Source organism: Monomorium pharaonis, chromosome 5 (assembly GCF_013373865.1).
Source record: "Monomorium pharaonis isolate MP-MQ-018 chromosome 5, ASM1337386v2, whole genome shotgun sequence".
In the NCBI taxonomy this organism is placed as follows: domain Eukaryota; kingdom Metazoa; phylum Arthropoda; class Insecta; order Hymenoptera; family Formicidae; genus Monomorium; species Monomorium pharaonis.
In genome coordinates this window covers 14,721,363-14,742,217 of record NC_050471.1, presented here as the reverse complement: position 1 = coordinate 14,742,217, position 20,855 = coordinate 14,721,363, and the positions used below count along the sequence as shown (strand labels likewise).

Sequence of the window (20,855 nt, the reverse complement as noted above, 5' to 3'; positions counted from 1 at the left end):
ATACTTTTCTGTATTACTGTCCTGTAATACTGTCCTGTGATATTTTTCTGTAATTTGAGTGTGCAGTACGAAAATATTACAGAATATTACCATACTCTATTCAGTAATTTTGTGTAATATTTTTATGTAGTTATGATAATATAATTTTAGGTAATCCGCTGTAGTTTCTTTCCGTAAGAGATCTAAATGAAGTAATAGATGCTCGCAATCTCTACAGTTTAAATGTTACACATGGCGGAAAACGGCCATTTTCTCCCCAAAATACTGATATTAAAATGTTATTAAAAGACTTTTCTGAATGGTGCTTGGTATGATCTACATCGCCTGACAAATTATCAAAAAATTCCTAATTTGAAAGGCTTAATTATAATTATAAGAGCTATACTTGAATTATATAACAAACTTGCAAGGCAGTATCCAAAATTTAAACATGCTCTAGGATTATGCAATCAGGTCTCGGTTGAACACTTATTCTCTAAATTAAAACAACGTGAAGGATTCAATTTCAATCCTACAGCAAGAATGATCCGACTTTCTCTAAGACATATAATGTGTACAGGATACGTTTCAACGAATGATAAAGGCAATGTTCAATACCTAGAAGCCGAGTGTTTTATTAATTCACCGAGTTCTCTTGTTAGAACGCTAGAAAATACATTGCATGCAAATCGTACTATTATATAATGTAACGTTAATTCTTACGAGGAATTATTTATGGAAGATATACAAATTCTTGAAGAATATGATAATGTATAAAATAAAGAAAATATTGAATTAAATATGATGAATTATATATGATCAAAGTATTTTTTGCAGGATATATAGCGCGGCAAAGTATTACAAAAACCAAATGCGATAATAGCCGTAATTACATTATGAAAACACCTATGGATAACGCAACAAAAATGAAATATACATAGAATTTCTAGCATATCTAAACGCAGACAAAAATGTTCCTACAGTAACAAAATTGATACAACCAACTGACGTTTTTCAAAAGTAGTCCAAACACAATTGATGACATTTCATCACCTCTGTGAAATTGGCACCGGACTTTCATAAAAAAAACTTTTTTAGTACACATTTGATTGTACCCGGTTTGTATCCGTTTGTAACACTTTTTGTTTCGCTTGTACCTCAAAGTGGTAAAAGTTATAGGGGTTTAAAAAATCATCAGCATCCTACTTTGAGATACAATAATCTACCAAGTGCCATTCGATTAATCATCGTTTGTACCCGTTTGTACCATCATCGGTTTCATTTATACTCCTAAGGGGGTGATTGTACCGATTTTTTTAAATGGGGTTGGTGCTAACTTCGCCAATTTTGAAAATATTTCAAATCCGAAAGTGGGTGCTGTTTCGGAATTGTTTGTACCCGTTTGTACCACCGTCGGTTACGTTTGAACCTCTGAAGAGTGAGTCACATGCGCACAGTAATAAACGGACACAGCAGGCTGAGTGAAACGGACACAGTAACAAACAAATACAGTAACAAACGGACACAGTGCGAAACGGACACAGTCGCAAACCCATGTGGTGCAGATAATGCTTTGCACGCACGCACGCACGCACGCGCGCGCACACACACACACACACACACACACACACACACACACACACACGAGGGGGAGGGCAAGAGGAGCCTTCGCCCCCCTCCTGCATCTACTCCGCCAGTAGGGATGCCCTGGAAAGTCGCAAATACGTGTGGTATGTCCGTTTGTTACTCTGTCCGTTTTGCACTGTGTCCGTTTCGCACTGTGTCCGTTTCACTCAGCCTGCTGTGTCCGTTTATTACTGTGCGCATGTAAGACTCACTCTTCAGGGGTACAAACAAAACCGACGGTGATAGAAACGGGTACAAACAATTCTGAAACAGCACCCGCTTTCGGAATTGAAATATTTTCAAAATTGGCGAAGTTAGCATCAACCCCTATTTTGAAAATATAGTACAATCTTTCCTTAAGGGGTACAAACACAACCGACGGTGGTACAAACGGGTACAAACAATGTTTAATCAAATGACACTTGGTAGATTACTGTATCTCAAAGTAGGGTGCTGATAATTTTTTAGAGCCCTATAATTTTTACCACTTTGAGGTACAAACGAAACAAAAAGTGGTACAAACGGGTATAAACACTATAAACCAGGTACAATGAAATGCGTATTAAAAAATTTTTTTTATGAAAGTTGGGTGCCAAGTTTACACAGGTCATTTAATCGTGTGTAGCAATATTATTGGGCATCAAAACAAATTTTGGAAAAAATAACAAATAAGTGTATTAATGCAACAAATAAAAAACATTGTGGATGACTAGACAAAAATAATGTATGCTACAATCGTCGGCTGCAAGCATTCGATACATGATGAAAGTAAAATTGTACTCTTACACGAGATATAACAATCGTACTATATATAGAGGCGATGTTCTATATAGAATATATCACAGAAAAATGAATAATTTGTTAAAGAAATAAAATGAGATAATGTAATTGTCGCAATATAAAACTAGAGAATTATTAAAATTTTAAGCATTATTTTTTTAGAAACTATAAAAAAACATAAATATATAGAGAGAGAAAATAAAAAAATATAATTAAAACATTACAAGAATTAAGTATGTAGAGTACAACACAGAATTGAAAAATAGCAACGGCAAACAAAATAAAGAGAGGTAGGTAATAAAAAGCAATAATATAGAACGCATAAATTTTTAAGCATAAATTTAAATATTTGTTACGTATTTGTTATGTATTTGTTACATATTACTTTTGTAACAAATATAAAATATGATACTTTCTTTAATCTATTATTATTTTGTTGCATCTTACCGGTCCGTCATTATGGACAGAAGTACCTTCTACATTGAACCATGATATTGCACATCAATAATGTCTCAAAATAAAGTCATAAATGTTTGCAAGCCATGTTACTTTGTAAGTAATATAACTTCCAATAATAAAATAAAGAAGCATGAACTTTTAAATTTTATATAGAAAATCGCAATCACAGTTGAAATAATTGTATAAATCGTCGATTAACAAGTCGTATTACGAAATAAATACAGAATCCTACAGCAATCATGCTACAAAACTGTAAAATATTCCTTGTTATTAATGATCCGTTATAAGATGCAAACTATAATAAAAATTTAAGGAAGTATACATTAACTGTAGTATAATATTAACTAAAAGCATATAAAATGTTTCTACGTTATTCAACAGATAAATAATAAAGTACATACGTACCCAACACATGAAAATGTATTTAAATTACACCAAATTAACAATTATCTTATATTGTAAATAGATAGAAATAAGAAAGAAACAAAACTATCAAAAATAAAATTAATAATTGTGATTCAAGGAAATCTATATTATATTATTTTTCCCGTGAAAATTATTGTTAGTTGAAAATTTATGCAATTATTTTAACTTTAATTGCGGTCTTTACATCATGCTCATTAACGGTAACACACAAGTTCAAAGTAAAACTTCTTAAAGTTTTATTTTTTTCTGTATATTTTGAAACATTATTTAAAAAATGTTAAGAATTATATGTTAGCTACATATGTTTTTATATTGTAACTGTATAACATTAATATATTTCTATTTATTACTTCTATGAATGTCTTCAAAATCCCAATCTTAAGTGTAGGTAAAGTAAAGGAGAGTGGGCGGAGAGTTAATGGGTGCAAGTCCTACACTATCCCACAGGACGGCTGGTGGAGTGTACGTTAGTTATTTTCCCCTTCCTCGTAAAAACAATGAACTATACCCAGCTAGCAAATTTACGCGAAGTTTGTCGCAAACTCGAGCAAACCTTTGCAGCAAAATTACGACAAGTTGTGTCCGCATTAAGCTTAGCTTTTGCTGGCAAAGGTTGTTGTATAACGCATATTTTATGCAAATAACAGGGTAAAATTTGCTAGTAAAGAATAACAACAAATTTGTAGCAAGAACAAGGCAAACCTTCTCGGTTCTCGACGAACCCCTTTTATTCACCCAGTAGGTAAATCTTTTTCACAAGAAATGCGCCATTTCGGGGTAGATAGTCAAGTCAACCAATAATGAAGTGATTTTGTTAAAACTCGATAATGTAACCCTGTTATTTGCATGGAGATCAAGGTCTGTAGACAAACGACAGGAGGGGAAGAAAAGTCTTTGCATGAGCGCCATTTTGGGACTATAAAGTGTATGCAGTATTTGTTATACGAGAAGAGTGAGTGAGTAGTAGTAAAAGTGGAATGTGGGGAAGGTGGAATTGATACATTGTATTGGCCTTGGCCATGTTGGAGCCAAATGTGTAAATATGTAGGAAAACCTTCCTTCCCCTCCTGTCATTCATCTACAAACCTTGATAGAGATTATGGCGATACTTCCGAAAACGTTTAATCTCCAATTTAGTTTAAATTTTGAAAATAGGTTCTTTTTAGAGAGAAAATACATGTACGAGAAAGATTTTTAGTGACTGAAAAATTTTTTTTTAATTTCAGTCAGTAGGAAATTTATAATTTTTAAATCTGTATTATTAATGTAGAAAGAATTAAATTGCACAATCATTATTTTCTATATTAATTTCAAGAATATACATAATTTGTATCTTTTAATAATACATGAAGTGGATCTCTTTCATTCTTTTCACTCTATGCCGCCACAAATATTCACACATATGATCGAGAAGTACACTTAACTATGTACTTCTTCGCTGTGGTCACACACACACACACACAGACGCGCGCGGGGGAAGGCAAGAGGAGCCTTCGCCCCCCTCCTGCACCTCCTTCGCCGGTAGGGATGTTCTGGGCAGAAGTGCGCAAATGTACGGTGCGTACTTTGTTGATGATAAATTACAACTTATCTGACATAATCATTTCTCAAAATATTTTTGGTTAAGCAGCTTTGGTTAAAGCAGATAATCCTATCTTTGTGGCGCAGAACAATGTGGAAACAAACAGCGTAGATCTTGTTTGGCGTGAAAAGCGTGGAAACCTGTCCCCTTGCATCTCGCCCACGAGTTCTCTGCATCACATGGTTTTATGACTTCAATGTATTATACATTGTTTATATCGCTTGTTAGTTGATTGATAACAAGAGCTGTATACAAATGTGCTTTTCAAATAAGTAATTTGAAGTGGAAAATCTATCATTTATAAGCAATTGCTTAACACGTGTTATGTGCTGTCTAGAAAAGGTTTATTAAATCAACGCTATGTATTGTCTTGGGGTTCACCATTCTCCCTACATCTCTGCATTAATATTTATGACATATTCTATCTCCGTGGCATGGAACAAATACCGTGGATTTAAATTTTTACTTACAAATTATAAATTTTCTACTGACCATCGTAAAAAAAAATTGTAGTCGCCAAAAATCCTTCTTGCATGTTTTTTTTCTTTAAAAGAAACCTATTTTCAAAATTTAAACTAAATCGGAGGTTGGACGTTTTCGGTAGTACAGCCGAAATTATTTCTGCAAAATTTGACCCAATTTTATGGAGGGCCAAAAGATGACCTTATAGACCCTCTTCCTTTAGATTTCCTCAGCAGAAATTCTATTGAGACTTTCAGTCATTAACTTAAAATCTTAAGAGGAGGGAGACTCTAACTATTATATTCGTTTAGCTATTAAATATGGTCATTTGTTCTACTATCCGTTCTACTATCCATATTTAATAGCTAAACTGTCCGTTCTATCATTTCTTTTTCCTAAAATTGATTTGATGTTGCGTCCAGATATTTATACATTACTACATTCCGTCTTACTAACTATCGTAAACTATCGCACATAAGTGAGTTAATTTAACATAAATTAGTAAGAAAAATATAGTATAGTACAATGTATTTAAAATATACTATGAAATCTGTGAAAGTACTCACCCCTCGATAAAATAAATATTTAGTAATATTCAAATATTCAAATATTTTATAAATTTATAGATGATAAGAGATTATCGGAAACCTCTAATCGTGATTGCACCTAAAATTTTATTACGTCATCCGGCAGCAGTGTCGTTCTTATCAAATTTTAAACCTGGGACAAGCTTCAAAAATATTATCGGTACGTTATATTTTTCTTTAATTGTGTTTTAGTATAAACTATTGAACACTAAAAAATATTGAAATTTTTAATATTAAACATTTTATTATAAGTGCATTGCAATAGAATATAGTAATAGGCTAATTTACATTCTACGTTTAAGCCATGACTTTCCTGTTTAAAATGACAAATGATGAAAATTTGGGTTATCATTTCCAATAGTGATTTTGAATCACGTATTTCGTATCGCACTTGAGAAATTTTACATATATCGAGTCGTACCTTATGTTATCATTTCAATTACGAACAATGTCTTAAATAATCTTTCGCGTCTCATATATTTTATAACATTTAATAATAATAAAAGTTTTTTTTCTATATAAATTTAATAAGAATACATTATGATAAAACAAAAGTTTTTATGATAAATGACATTTATTATTAATATGAATAAAGCATGTATGTATGCGACTCTACGGGATTTTATCAATGTGTATATGTAACTCTATGATGTTCTATCTAAATGTATACATAATTCTATATAATCTTATTTACGTGTGTATGCAATTCAGTGGTATTCTATCTACGTGTATATGCACCTCTATTGTATGCCATCTACGTGAGTATATAATTTAATGGTATTTTATCTATGTGCGTATGTAATTGCATCTACGTGTGTATGTAATTGTACTTATGAATGTATGTGACTTTGGTATTTTATCTACGTGTATATGAAACTCTATAATATTTAATACAAAAAAATTTATTTCTTAAAACTATATTTCCATCATAGACATAGTATGAATAGACGGAGCATGACGTCACTACAACTGACGCCTGCGAATAATGGGAGCGAGACACATATATGAAGTGTCCTCCGCTCTCTTTCTCTTTTCGCGCATGCGTAATATGATGAAGCGTCGAAGTGTTGTTTACAAATAAAGACATTTTTTCGGTTGCCAAGAAGGTCTCTTTCTCAACTCACTTTAAAAAAGTAAAATTTTCATATTTGAACTTAGCATCAAACATATGCTTAACATCAGTATTGTATTACGCATGCGCGAAAAGACGAAGAGAGTGCAGGACACTTCATATGTCTATCTCGCTCCCATTATTCGCAGGGGTCAGTTCCCCATGGGAAGAGGAAGGCAACGGCTTCGTCTATTCATACTATGTCTATGATTTCCATTGTTAAAACTATTACAAGATTTGTGTTAAAAGAACTTTATTTTTATGCTTATACTATTGTTTATATGAAGAGACACGATAGTGTCTCGCTCCAAGGCGTAGAAAGGCACCTTACGCGAGACGTCGTCTGCGAGAATCCGTAATTATCGAATTCTCAATAACGACTGAAGCTATTGATTTCTAAATAACTTCATGCATAGCTCGCATTCGATTTATATCATAAAAGTGTTCTTATTTTTCCGCTACGTGATTTACGAGCGGAGATATCGTGATTAAAGTTTTTCGCTCAAGAATAAATCTGGTTTAAGAAACATTATTATTAACGCCCTCAAAAATCTATTTCGATATAAAATAATTTTTATTTGGTACTACAAATGTATAAAATTTTAACAAAATAATTTTTTCCCAAAGAAAAAAAAATTTATTTTTTCTTCAAAAGTTATAAAGAAAATTTGCCAACCATGGAAATGGATATTCATAGGAACTAGAACATCTACTTTTACAAATAATTATTTGTACAAATATTACAAATAAATATTTTATTACAAAAACTTGGCGCCGCTGAACCGAATAATTTGCTTTAATACAAAATCGCTTTCTTACAATCTAGCTTACATACTAAAATAATGATTACTTAAAATGACAATTTTTTTACAATCAAAATCGTAATGGCATTATATACGCTTAACATTATACACGCACGCGTGAGAGAAAGAGTGAAAAAGAGAGAGAGAAAGAGACATGTCTGCATGGTGTAGGGAAATTAAGGGGCACGGTAGTGCCTTGCGCCAAGTGTATGCGCGCGAAGCACTGCCGTACCTCTTTTACGCGAGATGCGTCATTATCGGATTCTCAATAACGGCTGAATTGATTGATTTCTAAATAGGCTTAATGGACAGCTTACATCCAATTTATATAACAAAAGTGTTTTTATTATTTCGCTATGTAATTTACAAGCGAAGATATCGCGATTTAATGTTTCGCAACAGGAGTAAAAATATTTTTAAGAAACGTCGTTATCGTCGTTGCCCGGGATAAATGGTGGGGATTTATACTTTAGCTTTTCGCGTGATAGATGGCTTACGAACGTGACGCGGACACGAGAATTGACAAAAAGTGCATGTTTGTGTCCGCGGAAAAACAGATCGAGAAAAAATGTCATGGTTGGTGGTCGAGTCCGCGTGTCGAGGTAATGGTTAATCCGCGGCGAGTTTCACGGTGATTATGTGACAGTTCGAGATTAGTGACTTGTTAACGTGCGCGAGGTTAGTGACGAGTTAGTTTTTTGTTTTATGCATAATTTGCATATTACATCATGGATTAGCAGTGGATTACATCGTGAAGAGAAGTACGGCTGTGTACGGCCTAATTTGAAGATTAGTATAACACTATGCGGAAGTCGAGTGATAGAGTGTTGAGTGAATAGAATCAGAGAGAAAGAAAGGAGAGAAGTGGAGCTAGGCGACTGAGGAAAAAATTAAGGGAAGAGGATAAAGAGAAGGAGATGGAGAGAATGGAAGAATTGTGTGAGAGATGAAGGAGATGAGAAAATGTATGGAGGAGATGGTAAAGTTGCTGAGAAGGATATGTGAGGAAGGGAGCAGAGAGGGGGAAGGAAGAGGAAGATCGACAGCGGGGAGTCAAGAGAGAGAGAGGAGGAAGAAGGTAGAAAGGATAAGAGAGAAGGAGAGAAAGGTGAGGGAAAACGAAAGGAGAAGCAGGAGAAGGAAGTCGCAGGAGATGGAGAAAAAAGGGAGAGGTGTTTGAAAGAGGCCGAGGAGGATGTCAAGAGGAGGGAGGAGTGGATGGAGAAAGACAGGACGAGTACAAAGAGGAGAGGCAAAAAGAAAGATGACAGGGAGAAGAGAGAGAGAGAGGGTAAAGAGAAATTGCAGGAGAGATTGGGGAATGGAGAAAGGAAGACCAAGGTGCAGAGGAGAGAGGAGGAAGTGAAGGAAAAGGAGGTGCAGTTGTGACATGAGTCATGGCATGCAGGAACGGGAGAGTACGCGACTCCATCGCGTACTCTCCCGTTCCTGCATGCCATGACTCATGTCACAACTGTACCTCCTTTTCCTTCACTTCCCTTTCCCTCTTGTACCTGTGGTACAAAGAAGCAGGAAAGCAGGAGGAAGCTAAAGAAGGAAGAGGAAAAGAAGACAGGAAACAAGAATAGAAAGTAAAGAGAGGAGAGAAAAAGAAGACCAGAGAAGGAAGAGGAGAGGAAGACAGGAGTCAAGGATAGAAAACAAGGAGAAGAGCAGGAATGAAGATGAAGTAGAGAATAGTGGAGGCGGCAAAGGGGAAGAATGTAGAGGTGACAAACAGGGATTATGGGGAGAATAAGAGATGGAGCTGGGATAGGGAGAACAACAGATAGATAAGGTGGGGAGGGGGAGTAAGGAGAGAAAATGTTATAGAGTGCGGGGATGTGAGAAGGAAGGAATAGAAGTAAAGGGATGTTGGGGGCTGGTGAGAGGACGCAGAGATTAGGAGGGGAGGAGAGAAGAGGAGGAGAGGGGTTATAGGTGGGCGTGGAGGGGAGGAGGAAAGAGTTGTAAGGTTGCACAATGGCCAAGGCGCGAGGGGGATTGAGATGCATGCAAGTTTAATTATATTTGACTGTGATAATTTGACTGTGGTAAGATGTAAGTGATTTGGTGGTCCCCGAAAAACACTCCAGCAACCCTCAGAAATGTCCGGAATAAATAAAATTGAATTAAATAGCATTATGCGTTGTATGATGAGATAAATTAAACAAAATTTTCATCTTTTATATAGAATGAGTATTCTGAGATTTAAGATTTAAGAAAAGATTTAAGAAAGAACAAATTATTTGATGAGATTATCATATTAATATTGTTGTGAGTGAGGCAGAATCACAACTTATATTAAAATATTAAAATAGAGAGATACTTAAGTAAAAATAGCACCTCAGAATTTGACAAGGAAGGCTGCATATTATCGCGAGGTGTCAAGTGATATGTGCCTCGTGCGCTGCCGGCCGACCATCGTACCGGTTAACGCACCGGGCATCGCTCGGAATTTGGCTAATCTCAGCTTAGCAACAATCACGCCACATTTCCACCGGAAATGCATATTTACCATACAGCCTGTTTGGTATATTTCTGTGTCGTATCCATATATCCAGTTTGCATAGAATGCATGACAGTTATTACATAGACTAAGGTAAATAATTCTTACAAATAATCCTTAGGCATCCATATGAATATATCTCCGATTTTGCAGCCTGTAATCACGTCATCAACAGACCAGCTGAGAGACATTATAATCTGTATGCTTTGTTGTAATTGTTTCAGACAAGATTTCATGATTTTTACCTATTCATTGCAAGAGAATAAATGGTTCTATCTTTTTTTTTGTAAAACTACGTTACATTTGGTACCTTCAAGTAGACATATTCTGTAGGCCACACTGTTAATTCCGAGCTTTGAAATTAATTATACATATTTAAATCGGATGACCGTGCCGGCCAAATGATTGGGCCACCTTGACCCATCCACCTGTCTAAAATTTCTCTACGAGAAAAATGCGCGAGTGCCCCATCGTGTTGGAATATCATGATTTCGCGCTCGCCGAGAATCTTCTAATAAAATTGGCAATTGGTTTTCAATAAATTCGGTATATATTTGTCCATTAAGATTTGCGGCAAAAAATATGGACCAATCTCAAAATGATCGCCAACAGAAATGTTATGGAAATAATGCGATAGATTTAGATAAAAAGATTTCTTAGTTTGCAAAAATATTTACTACTCTGCCCACAAATATTTCTGCCCACACATTTACCAACCAGCGGTTTTCAGTTTTTAATTCAGCCTTCTTGTTACGAGAGCAGCACAACCAATTTTCCCGATTTTCAAATGTTTTTTCTCGTTCTCATGTTGTTACACGTATCTCTTGACGTCTTCAGTTGTTACGTGTATAACGTGAATTATACTTTGGAAGAGTATACGTATATGATTTATTTTTATGGGATGACCAGGGGAAATGCTTTTCTCGCGGAGCGCCTCTACGCGGAACATTTTCCCAATCGTCGGCATCAAGATGTGCAATAGCGCGGTGTTTCCAAAGTGCAATAGAGACTGGAGTTCTCGCAAATCAACATCGTGATAGATCGGTACATCGTTATGTTGAAGACGACGAAGAAATTATGCGTGCATTTAAAGAAAATCCGCACAATAGTTTACGTTGTGTAAGCTGTGCACTCGGAATACCACGGAATATAGTACATCGTGTTTTGCAAGAAAATCTGTTGCACCTTTCTATCTGCAACGTGTGCAGCAATTTCTTCCGCAGGACGAAGAATTGCGTATCTTTTTTTGTGAATGTAGTTTTATCTATGTTCCATTTTTTCTCCGATTAGGTGCTTTCATCATATAATAATTATTAATAAAATACGTGCAGGATTTCTTGCACAATGTCGGCAAAACCCATTATTTCCGAGAACTATATTAATGATAGACGAGGCCACATTTACACCAAATAGCACATTTAATTCTCGGAATTATGTGTACTGGGCAGAAGAGAATCCCCATGCCATTCGATCTTGCTCGTTTCAATATCGCTGGTCGATAAATATAAGCGCAGGAGTATTTGCGGGCAGAGTGGTAAATATTTTTGTAAACTAAGAAATCTTTTTTATCGCATTATATCCGTTTCTATTGGCGATCGTTTTCAGATTGGTCCATATTTTTTGCCGGCAAATTTCAATGGACAAATATACGCCGAATTTATTGAGAACCAATTGCTAATTTTATTAGAAGACGTTCCTCTCGGCGAGCGGGAAATCGTCGATATTCCAATACGATGGGGCACCCGCTCATTTTTCTGTACATTTTAGTGTACGAGAAATTTTAGACAGGCGTTTTCCGGACAGGTGGATGGGTCGAGGTGGCCCAATCATTTGGCTGGCACGGTAACACCCGATTTAAATATATTAGATTATTTTATTTGGGGGCATATAAAAGCTCAAGTCGAAAATGTGCGTGATGGTACCGAAGCTGAGATTCGCGAAGCAATCATAGCGGCCTTTAATACCATCACGCCGGACGTGGCGCACCGTGTGACGCAACAGATAATTCGAACAGCCGTTAGTGCACAAGGAAAGCACTTCGAACAGTTATTACATTAAAATAATGAGAGTGGATTAGGCTTACTGAGGAAACTACTTAAAAAAAAACGCGCCAAACTATCTACCTCGGTAGTGGTATGGAAACGATAGCGTTTCCTCAAAACATTCACAGTTATAATTTTTTTCTGACTGTACTTTGCGTTTTATTATATTTAGAAATCCTACATCGATAAAAGACAACGGTAAATTTGCGATTGATAGTTTCCTCTTGTCAGTATATTGTAATATTTGTCGCATCGAATTCTTTCATCTTTTCTTTTTTTTTATAAAATGATAGATTAACGAATCGTTTAACACGATGAATTCTGTATACATTTTTCTTTCGAAAGTATCTCATTAGAAAATTACGAAATGCACGAAATATTTATCCATAATATACATTCTTCGTAATAACACGATAGTATTTATGCCTGATCTAACGACTTTGCGATAAACTATGCGATACGATTTTTACTATAATTATACTTAGAGATCAATGTTATGTTAACTGTTGTTAGTATGTTATGTTAAATGTTGTTAGTATGGCTAACAACAAAGGGTTTTCTTTCTTAAATATCTTATTAAAATTAGAAAATAACAAAATGCGCGAAATGTCCATGTATAAATATTTATGTTACACTTGTTGTGAGTGTGATGCACTCACACAAGAAATGTCGCAAGCGATATAAGGTGTCAAATGACACCTCGCGCACGGACATCGCCCGGCCTACATACCGGGCGTCGCACCGGGCAATGCACCCGATTGCTTAATAAACAAGACCCAAAATCTCCTGATTTTGGGGTGGAATCTGCATAGCTAGCAATTGCTGGCTAAGCAAGAGCATTGACCAAAGGCCAGTGACCGGGAAGTACCCTCCCTCCCCGGTTATACACCAAAAATCGGTGTATATAAACACCGAGGTACAGACAACGAGCGGGCTTTGCTACACATTATACAGCGACGAACGTATGTCGCTCATTCTTTTATATTTGTCACGGGTATTAACGAATTAAGTCAGTGTAACTCAGTGTAATCAAGATAGAAAATATATACACATTGTTATACGACAATTGGCTACAATCTCTCAAGAAAGCTGACCCGAGGAGTATCGACGGACGATCCCAAATACCTGTGGCCCTCTATCCACCAAAGGGCCACAACACACTCTTTGTTCATAACACGATAGAAAAATATCTCTTGATGTCACGACAATGATTTCACGATAGATTATGCCTTCTACGATAATTATGCTTAGAATTCGATGTTCAATATCAAGTATTGTTAATACAACAAAGGGTTTTTCTTTCAAAAGGATAGAGAACTTAGAGTTTCTTCTATTGTTAAACATTATTAATTACGATAGATCCAACAGAACTATTAAACACGATGTCTCCGTAGATATTTTTTCATATTCCAACGAGAAATATACTTTCTTAACAGAAAACGAGAGAACGATAGAAAATGATATCACTTCTTGAAATTTTTTTTTTTTTTCGATTTAGAGAAGTGATGAATTACAAAAGAGAAATAAATTAGATTCTTGTATTTTTATTGGTATCTATTCTAAATGAATCACTAAAAATCTATCGTAATTAATAATGTAATTAAAGATAGAAGAAACTCTAAGTTCTATATCGTTAGGAAAAAAAATCTTTTGTTGTGTTACGCCGGGGGACTTAACGTTTTTCCTTGTCGCTGAGCCTTCTAAGAAAAATAGTTAAGTAAGAGAAATCGTACTCTGACGGTTGTTAATAATAAAAAATGTTTGCATAGGATCGTTCTATCGTCACGCGCAACTTTGTGAGATATAGTGACAACATGGAATTTTATTTTCAAAGAACAATAAATACATAAATTGAAAAGTACAGCCATTAAGCAAAGGCAAGAGCTTCTCCATCTATAAATAATTTCTAAAAATGACCGTCAGATATGATTCAATTCCTTTGGAATCTAAGGGCGATGTTGAGTTTGAAATAAAAAAAAAAACAGCCATCTTTATTAGTGGACCCAAACAACGCCTTAGATCGGTATTTAATGTAAAAATAGGAAAATGATGGAACTTGAAAAAATTAAATTCATCGAACAAGAGACCTCCAGAAACTATAAAATTTATCACTCAAACAAAAACGCGGTCCGCCTTCAACCAACAACCAAAGGTACAACTCTCTATAAACAATTTACAGACAAACATAAATTTCCTTTTTTTTCTTGTCGCCTGTTCCTTAGATAAGAAAACGAAAATTTTTAACTCTCACTCCTATACTCAAAACCAAAAGTAATTCGAGTGGAGACTGGAAAAGATAAGCCAGTGATTGGTTATCTAAACAGATGATAACTAAGATGAATTTTCCAATTAACTAGCTCCAAATTTGATAGGTTTGGAAGGAGCTACCAATCCAAAAACGAGAAATTCGCTTACACTCTACCCTTTCCTTCGAAAAATCTTCTACAAAACCGCGATTTAAAAGATCGCGAGCAGCTTATTCTCAAAGATTCTACTTGCTCTCGGAGCTTTAAGCCAGTGCGCGCCACATTTTCTGCAAGTTCGGTGATAAAATTTTGTTCAAGTTCTTGCTTATTCCTGCGGGTCGGAACCAGTTTGTACCAAATTTTCCGCTCCGCCGATCTCCGTCACAGTGGTCGGCGCTATATTCGAATTTTTATATCAGTGCTCAGCGACAAACAGTAAGGTGGGCTCTAGTGCTAACTGTTGGTGAAGCAAATGCCTTGTTTAGCTCCTAATGACTTAACTCCACCAATTCCGACCCAGACGACTCGAACCGGTCTCTCACCCTGACAGGGAATTTGAACCTCAAGCCGCCCAAGAAACTCAACAAATAGTAAGCGAATTATTTAATTTATTATTTCGGGTCTTCCTTTTTATTTTTATTAAACTAAAATTAAATTGTAGTGGAAAGTCGACCGTTCCACAACTGTAATCGATTCAATGAAAGACGGAATCGTCGGAGAAGGACCAGGCGAGCTCGGACTTTACTAGACGCGGCTTATTCGGAATTTTTAATTTCATTTCGACATTGTACATCTTCTCTCCCGTTCCCGAGGATCCCGCATGCGATTCTCGACATCCCACATCTTCTCCCGTTCTCGAGGATCCCGCGTGCGATTCTCGACATCCCACATTTTCTCCCGTTCTCGAAAATTTTGCGTGCGATTCTCGACGACCTACACCTTTCTCTCCGTCTCCAAAGTATTCTTCGATCAGTTCCCTAAAAACAGAAAAGGTACCATCCCCATCCTCACCTGCAGATTCAAATATCTTGAACGAATTTCTCCCCCTCCTTCTCCTCGGCCACGTTATTACCACTATGATAGTACTCAAACTTCGCTGATCGATTTAATAAGACAATTTCCGATGAAAACGGACCCTCTATTGCTACAGTACCGTGACTTTGCTCTTATGCCAAAAGCAATAGATCCCGACATTTTACTTTTTATAGTATCCTCTCTCGCTCCTGCAGATCTCATTCCCGTTTTTACACCTTATTAGCATAACCATTTCGCAATTCCGGTTGATTTCTTTTATAATTTCTTCCCCCCTCTTCTACCGCCATACTGGAGGAGATTGTTACGTCCAGCCTTATGGGATTTTAACTCTTTTATTTGACAGGAAGGCTACTTCAGGAAGAACAGGTAAGGTAGGGAAGTACGTAACAAAAGTACGTAGGATTCCTGTAGGCACACAAATTAAAGGAAGGTAGGTGCCTCAGGTCGAATGCACTTTTTGCGACTAAAAAATGTGGGTCAGCGTGCCGATAAACTCGTTATAACCCGTTTTCATGTCGTCCATCGATCCAAGTTTTGAGTCAACGAATTGAATCGCTTTAACTCGGAATCGAACCAAATGCTATCTTTCGTCCGAGAGGGGCGAGGTCGTTGAAACTTAAATGAATGATGAAGTTTACGTAAAATTAACAAAAGTATTTAATCTAATAACAAATAAAAATGAAAATAAAATTAAAAAATACAAATAAGCGCTGAAGTCGTGTTTTGACAATTTTATAATAACGGTGGTATAATCGAATTTAAAACGCATAGTGAGTATGTATATAGTTGTACAAATATTATATAAGTACGTGGTGGGCGGAGAAAGAGAAACAAAAAGATTTTTGTTTTTTAATTCTATAGTTATAACGGTAAACGTAGAGCAAAGAAATAGTCGAAGGGTTTACTAAATGATTACATGAGGAAAACAGAGATGCTTGAAGCCGTAAGAGGATAAAGAATAGCGTGGGAGAGAGTGGGGATGGAACATCTTCGGGTTTTGGGGAACTGATCGAAGAATAAATTGGAGAGGCAGAAAGAATGAGGACGTCTCGAGGATCACGCAGGAGTTCCTCAAGATTGTGAGATAGTGTAAGGATATCTTGAGAATCGCACGGGGGTTCCTCAAGATTGTGAGATGATGTAAGGATATCTTGAAGATCACGCTGGGGTTTGAGATTTTGAGATTCGGTAGAGGTATTCTTAAAGAATTCAAATACTCGGAGTAGACAGCGTCGAGTAGTGCGCGAGCTCGCCGATTAAACTCTAAGAGGGAATTATTTATAAATAATAAGAGCGTGTCTTAAAGAATTAAAACGGAAGGGAGTAGATGAGTAACGTAAAAACAAAAGAAATTGTGATTATGGGACTTACTCATTACTGGTTCTCGAACAAATCTGTCGGAATCAAAGGGATTTCTTGACCGGATGGAACGGCACTAAAGTTTACTCGCGCACTGATTCTACATGATTATTTCTTTTACTAACTAACTAACTAACTACTACTTTTTCTCGTTACCAATTACTAACTCGCTCCTCTTCAAGATTTGGTATTATATATACAGAGTTTTACAGAGGGAAGATCTAGATGTAGGTGGTTCAAATATTCTAATTGGACTCTTTTTCAGGATTGTGTGGTGGGTGAATTTACGTTTTCTTATTGGAGAAATAGTTTTTCCTTTTTGACCAATCATACGTTGAGTAATCTGTCGAAAGTTTCTCTTTTTCCTCCCACATTCTTTTAATTTTATCGAAGGGATCCGACCTATTGCGTAGGTTATCTTCCCTTTAGATTTAAAAAATGAATAATTCTTTATCGTGCTATGGTATGGTTTGCAGATGGAGAAAACGGTTATTTATTTTTTGCTAATGTTTAGATTCTTTATTGCTCATTTTTTTGTGAAGAAACATGAAACCTTGTTTTGAACCCGAGTTTGTTTTTGTATTTCTACGTTCAAAACTTATTTTTCTTGACTCGATATTTAAAAGGAGTTTATTCTCGATATTCAAAAGGAAATTATCAACTTGGTCGTTTCGTCCATCCATGCTTGTCGTCACGTTTCTAACAGACTAATCCTAGACGCATAAAAAATTATCGGAGACCGTTGAAACGGAATTTTTTTTGTAATTTTATTTGTTTTTCTGACGAAGAGAAATCGTGGAGTCTGCCGGACGTAACACCCCCCGTCTTAAACAAATGTTGGGGGCGTATGAACACAACATTTGCAGAGTTTAATAGGCTGAACAACGATTTCTCTTTTTCATGGATTATTATATCTATTTCGTATCGTACTAATATTCTATCTTTCGCTTATTCGCTTAAGTATTTATCTATATCGACGTTCATCTTTTAAGAAAGAGGAAGGAAAAGGTGATCTTTAAAATTCTTTCTTGTTCTTTCGTCTTTCTTTACATCTGTATGTTTTATTTTTATTTCTAAATTAGATTATTCGTATGTACGCACCTTTGACTACCAAAGTAGCAAGGTGTCGTCTAATTGACGGCATTTTTTGGTCATTTTATGACGAACCAGACGTCATAATGTCGACATAAAATGACGTCTAAATGTCGTAAAACTGACGTACATTTGTCTTATCTTAACGACGTCATATATTGACGTCAAAAATACGTCATTATTTTCATATTATTGACATAATTTTCAAAAAGCTAGTATCGTACATTTGACGGTATTTTATTGTTATTTTTATGACAAAACATAGGTTTTAGATTATATCTAATAAAGACGACATTTTAACGTCACTTGCATTATGAAAATATCGAAATAACATAATTATAATGTAAAAAAAAATTTACGTTGTTTCTCAACAAGCATTGTTACCCACCACACCGTAGTCACATCTGGGATTGCCTAACTTCTGCGATCACCCATCCAACTCTGAACCGCCGTCGACGTTGCTTGACTTCGAAGATCGTACGCAACCTAGCACTTTGTGATGATCCATGAACACTTGATGCTCATGAATACATATTTGTTATAGATCACTTTAATAGATGCGAGAAACATGAAACTTGTAGTACTATTATTTTTATAAATAAATATTTACAGGTTTTTTTCTGATTTTTATATATGCGAAATAACATGTGGAATAACTTATAAAAATATGTTTCTGCTCTGTTCTTTTGATAAAACTAAATTATGCCCCAGACAGCACGCAATATTTATAAAATATTTGTAATATTTATTTAAATATTTTATAAATATTTATTCAAATATTTTATAAATATTTTTGTGGTCTTAGATTTGACAAATCATAAAAATTTATCATAAATATTATAAAAATATTTATGAAATATTTATAAATATTTACAAAATATTACTTATGTACAAATCTTTATCTTTTAATTACCATAAAAATTATATAAAATATTTAGTCTATATTTTAATAATATGTTAAATAAAGATTTTTTTCTTCGTGTACATAAAATATGTGTAAAATATTTATATATTTTGAAAAAAAAAATATTAATAAATATTAATAAGTATTTATCATAAATATTATGTGCTGTCTGGGATGATTCTAAAATATTGATAGTATTAATTATATAAAATATTATATTAATTTTTAATAATGTTGTTTATTAACCAATCTTTAAATAATGAATAATAGTTATAGGTAGCAAGGTGTCGTCCACTGGACCTCAATAATTCGTCATTTGAGGTCAAATCGTCAATTATTACAATGATTATAGTTAACGTCAGTAATTAGTCACTAATAAAACCTTATTAATACGTCGTAAAATAATCAATTAACTGACGTTATTAATTAGTCAAGAAAATGACGTCGGAAATACGTTGTAGGCTGGATAAATGACTGACGTAATTAATAGGTCAAAAAATGACGTTACTATTACGTCTTAATTTGGTAACATGACGTCCGCGACCTTAAATGACGAATTATTGACGTCCAGTGGACGACACTTTGCTACCTGGGTATATAAGTATGGACTGCTAGCAACCCGTAGTCAACATCTGCAGCGCTACAATATACCAAACGAGAGAATGGCGAACTAACGTATGACGTTATCACAGTTATATACTTATACTGTTATTCTCGTAGACGACACACACTTACATGTGATAAATCTCATGTTGGATACGAAATCTCTCACTTGCTCTAATGGGAAAAATAGGCTGCTAGCAATCCATACTTATATAGTCAAAGGTACGCACATTTTTACGCAGTAGATAATAATGATAATTTATTTAATGAAATTGCTTTACACATGTATATGCTCTTTATATAGTTTATAGTTTTTCTTAAGTTAATATATTTCAAAGCCTTTCCCTTTTTTTTTTAATTTAAAATTATTATTACGTTTTTTTTATTAGTTATATTTTTTCATTTTTCTTTCTCCCTTTTTTCTAAAAAATACTTTGGAATCACGTGAGTGTCAACTAAGACTTTCTGTTCTCTTTTTTTCCTCGTTTTCTTTTTTTCGTTTATTAAGAACGAGTTTGTCCAAAAACAATTGAGTGTTTCTCGATCCTGTGCTTCGTATTTTACAAGCATATCAACATTTGTTGATATAGTTATGTCGCCAGTTTTACCACTATGTAACCGTGAATCTTGAATTTTATTGGATACGGATAGCCGCGGGCAATTCAGGGTTCGGGCGGCAGGCTGGTTGAGTGAATAACGAAGGCAATGTGAATTATATTTAATGCTATGATTTATTACGGTATTCCTAGCTAATATATACAGTCGTCTAATATGTACAATGCTTAAGTCTAATATCTCGCTGTGCGAGGCGCGTAAGCGTGACGTTGGCGATCTTTGTCGCGGTGCGCAGGTGCGCGTGATATCTTGATGCCGGATTGGCTGCGGCGGACGTACGGCCCGTGTGTCGGTCGATCGGTAGCGGCCAGTCTCGGTGATCGCGGCGCTCGTGGCGGTACAGCTGCGGTGGCCGGATTGGCTGCGGTGCTACAGTCGCGGTTGCGCGGTGCGGCGCAGTGCTCGCATTGGCTGAGTCGGTCAGGTGCGGCGCTGTGATTGGTCGCGGCTGCGCAGTGCGGCGCGGAGCTCGGCTCGGTAGCCACGGCGATCAGCTGTTGTGATCGAGAATCATCCCGCGTGGATGATCTCCGCGGCGTCGGTTTCCCCTCAATACGGGGTCCCCGTGTACGGTGTCGGGATCGGTCGCTCAGTGCGCGTACTGGGATCCGGATGACGAGCGGGGCAGTGGTCTG

At 35.7% G+C, this 20,855-nt stretch overlaps 1 protein-coding gene across 3 annotated transcripts in view; it reads left to right on the top strand.

Moving 5' to 3' along the window:
• LOC105837687 (probable 2-oxoglutarate dehydrogenase E1 component DHKTD1, mitochondrial) overlaps window positions 1-20,855 on the top strand; it is a 349,118-nt gene that overhangs the window by 284,955 nt on the left and 43,308 nt on the right. For 2 of the 3 annotated variants that reach the window (XM_012682662.3, XM_036287685.1), the window contains exon 10: window positions 5,941-6,061. The exons of the other annotated variant lie outside the window; for it this stretch is intronic. In XM_012682662.3, the coding sequence (XP_012538116.1) occupies window positions 5,941-6,061 (121 nt within the window). The remainder of the gene's footprint in view (window positions 1-5,940; window positions 6,062-20,855) is intronic. 3 annotated transcript variants of the gene reach the window in all.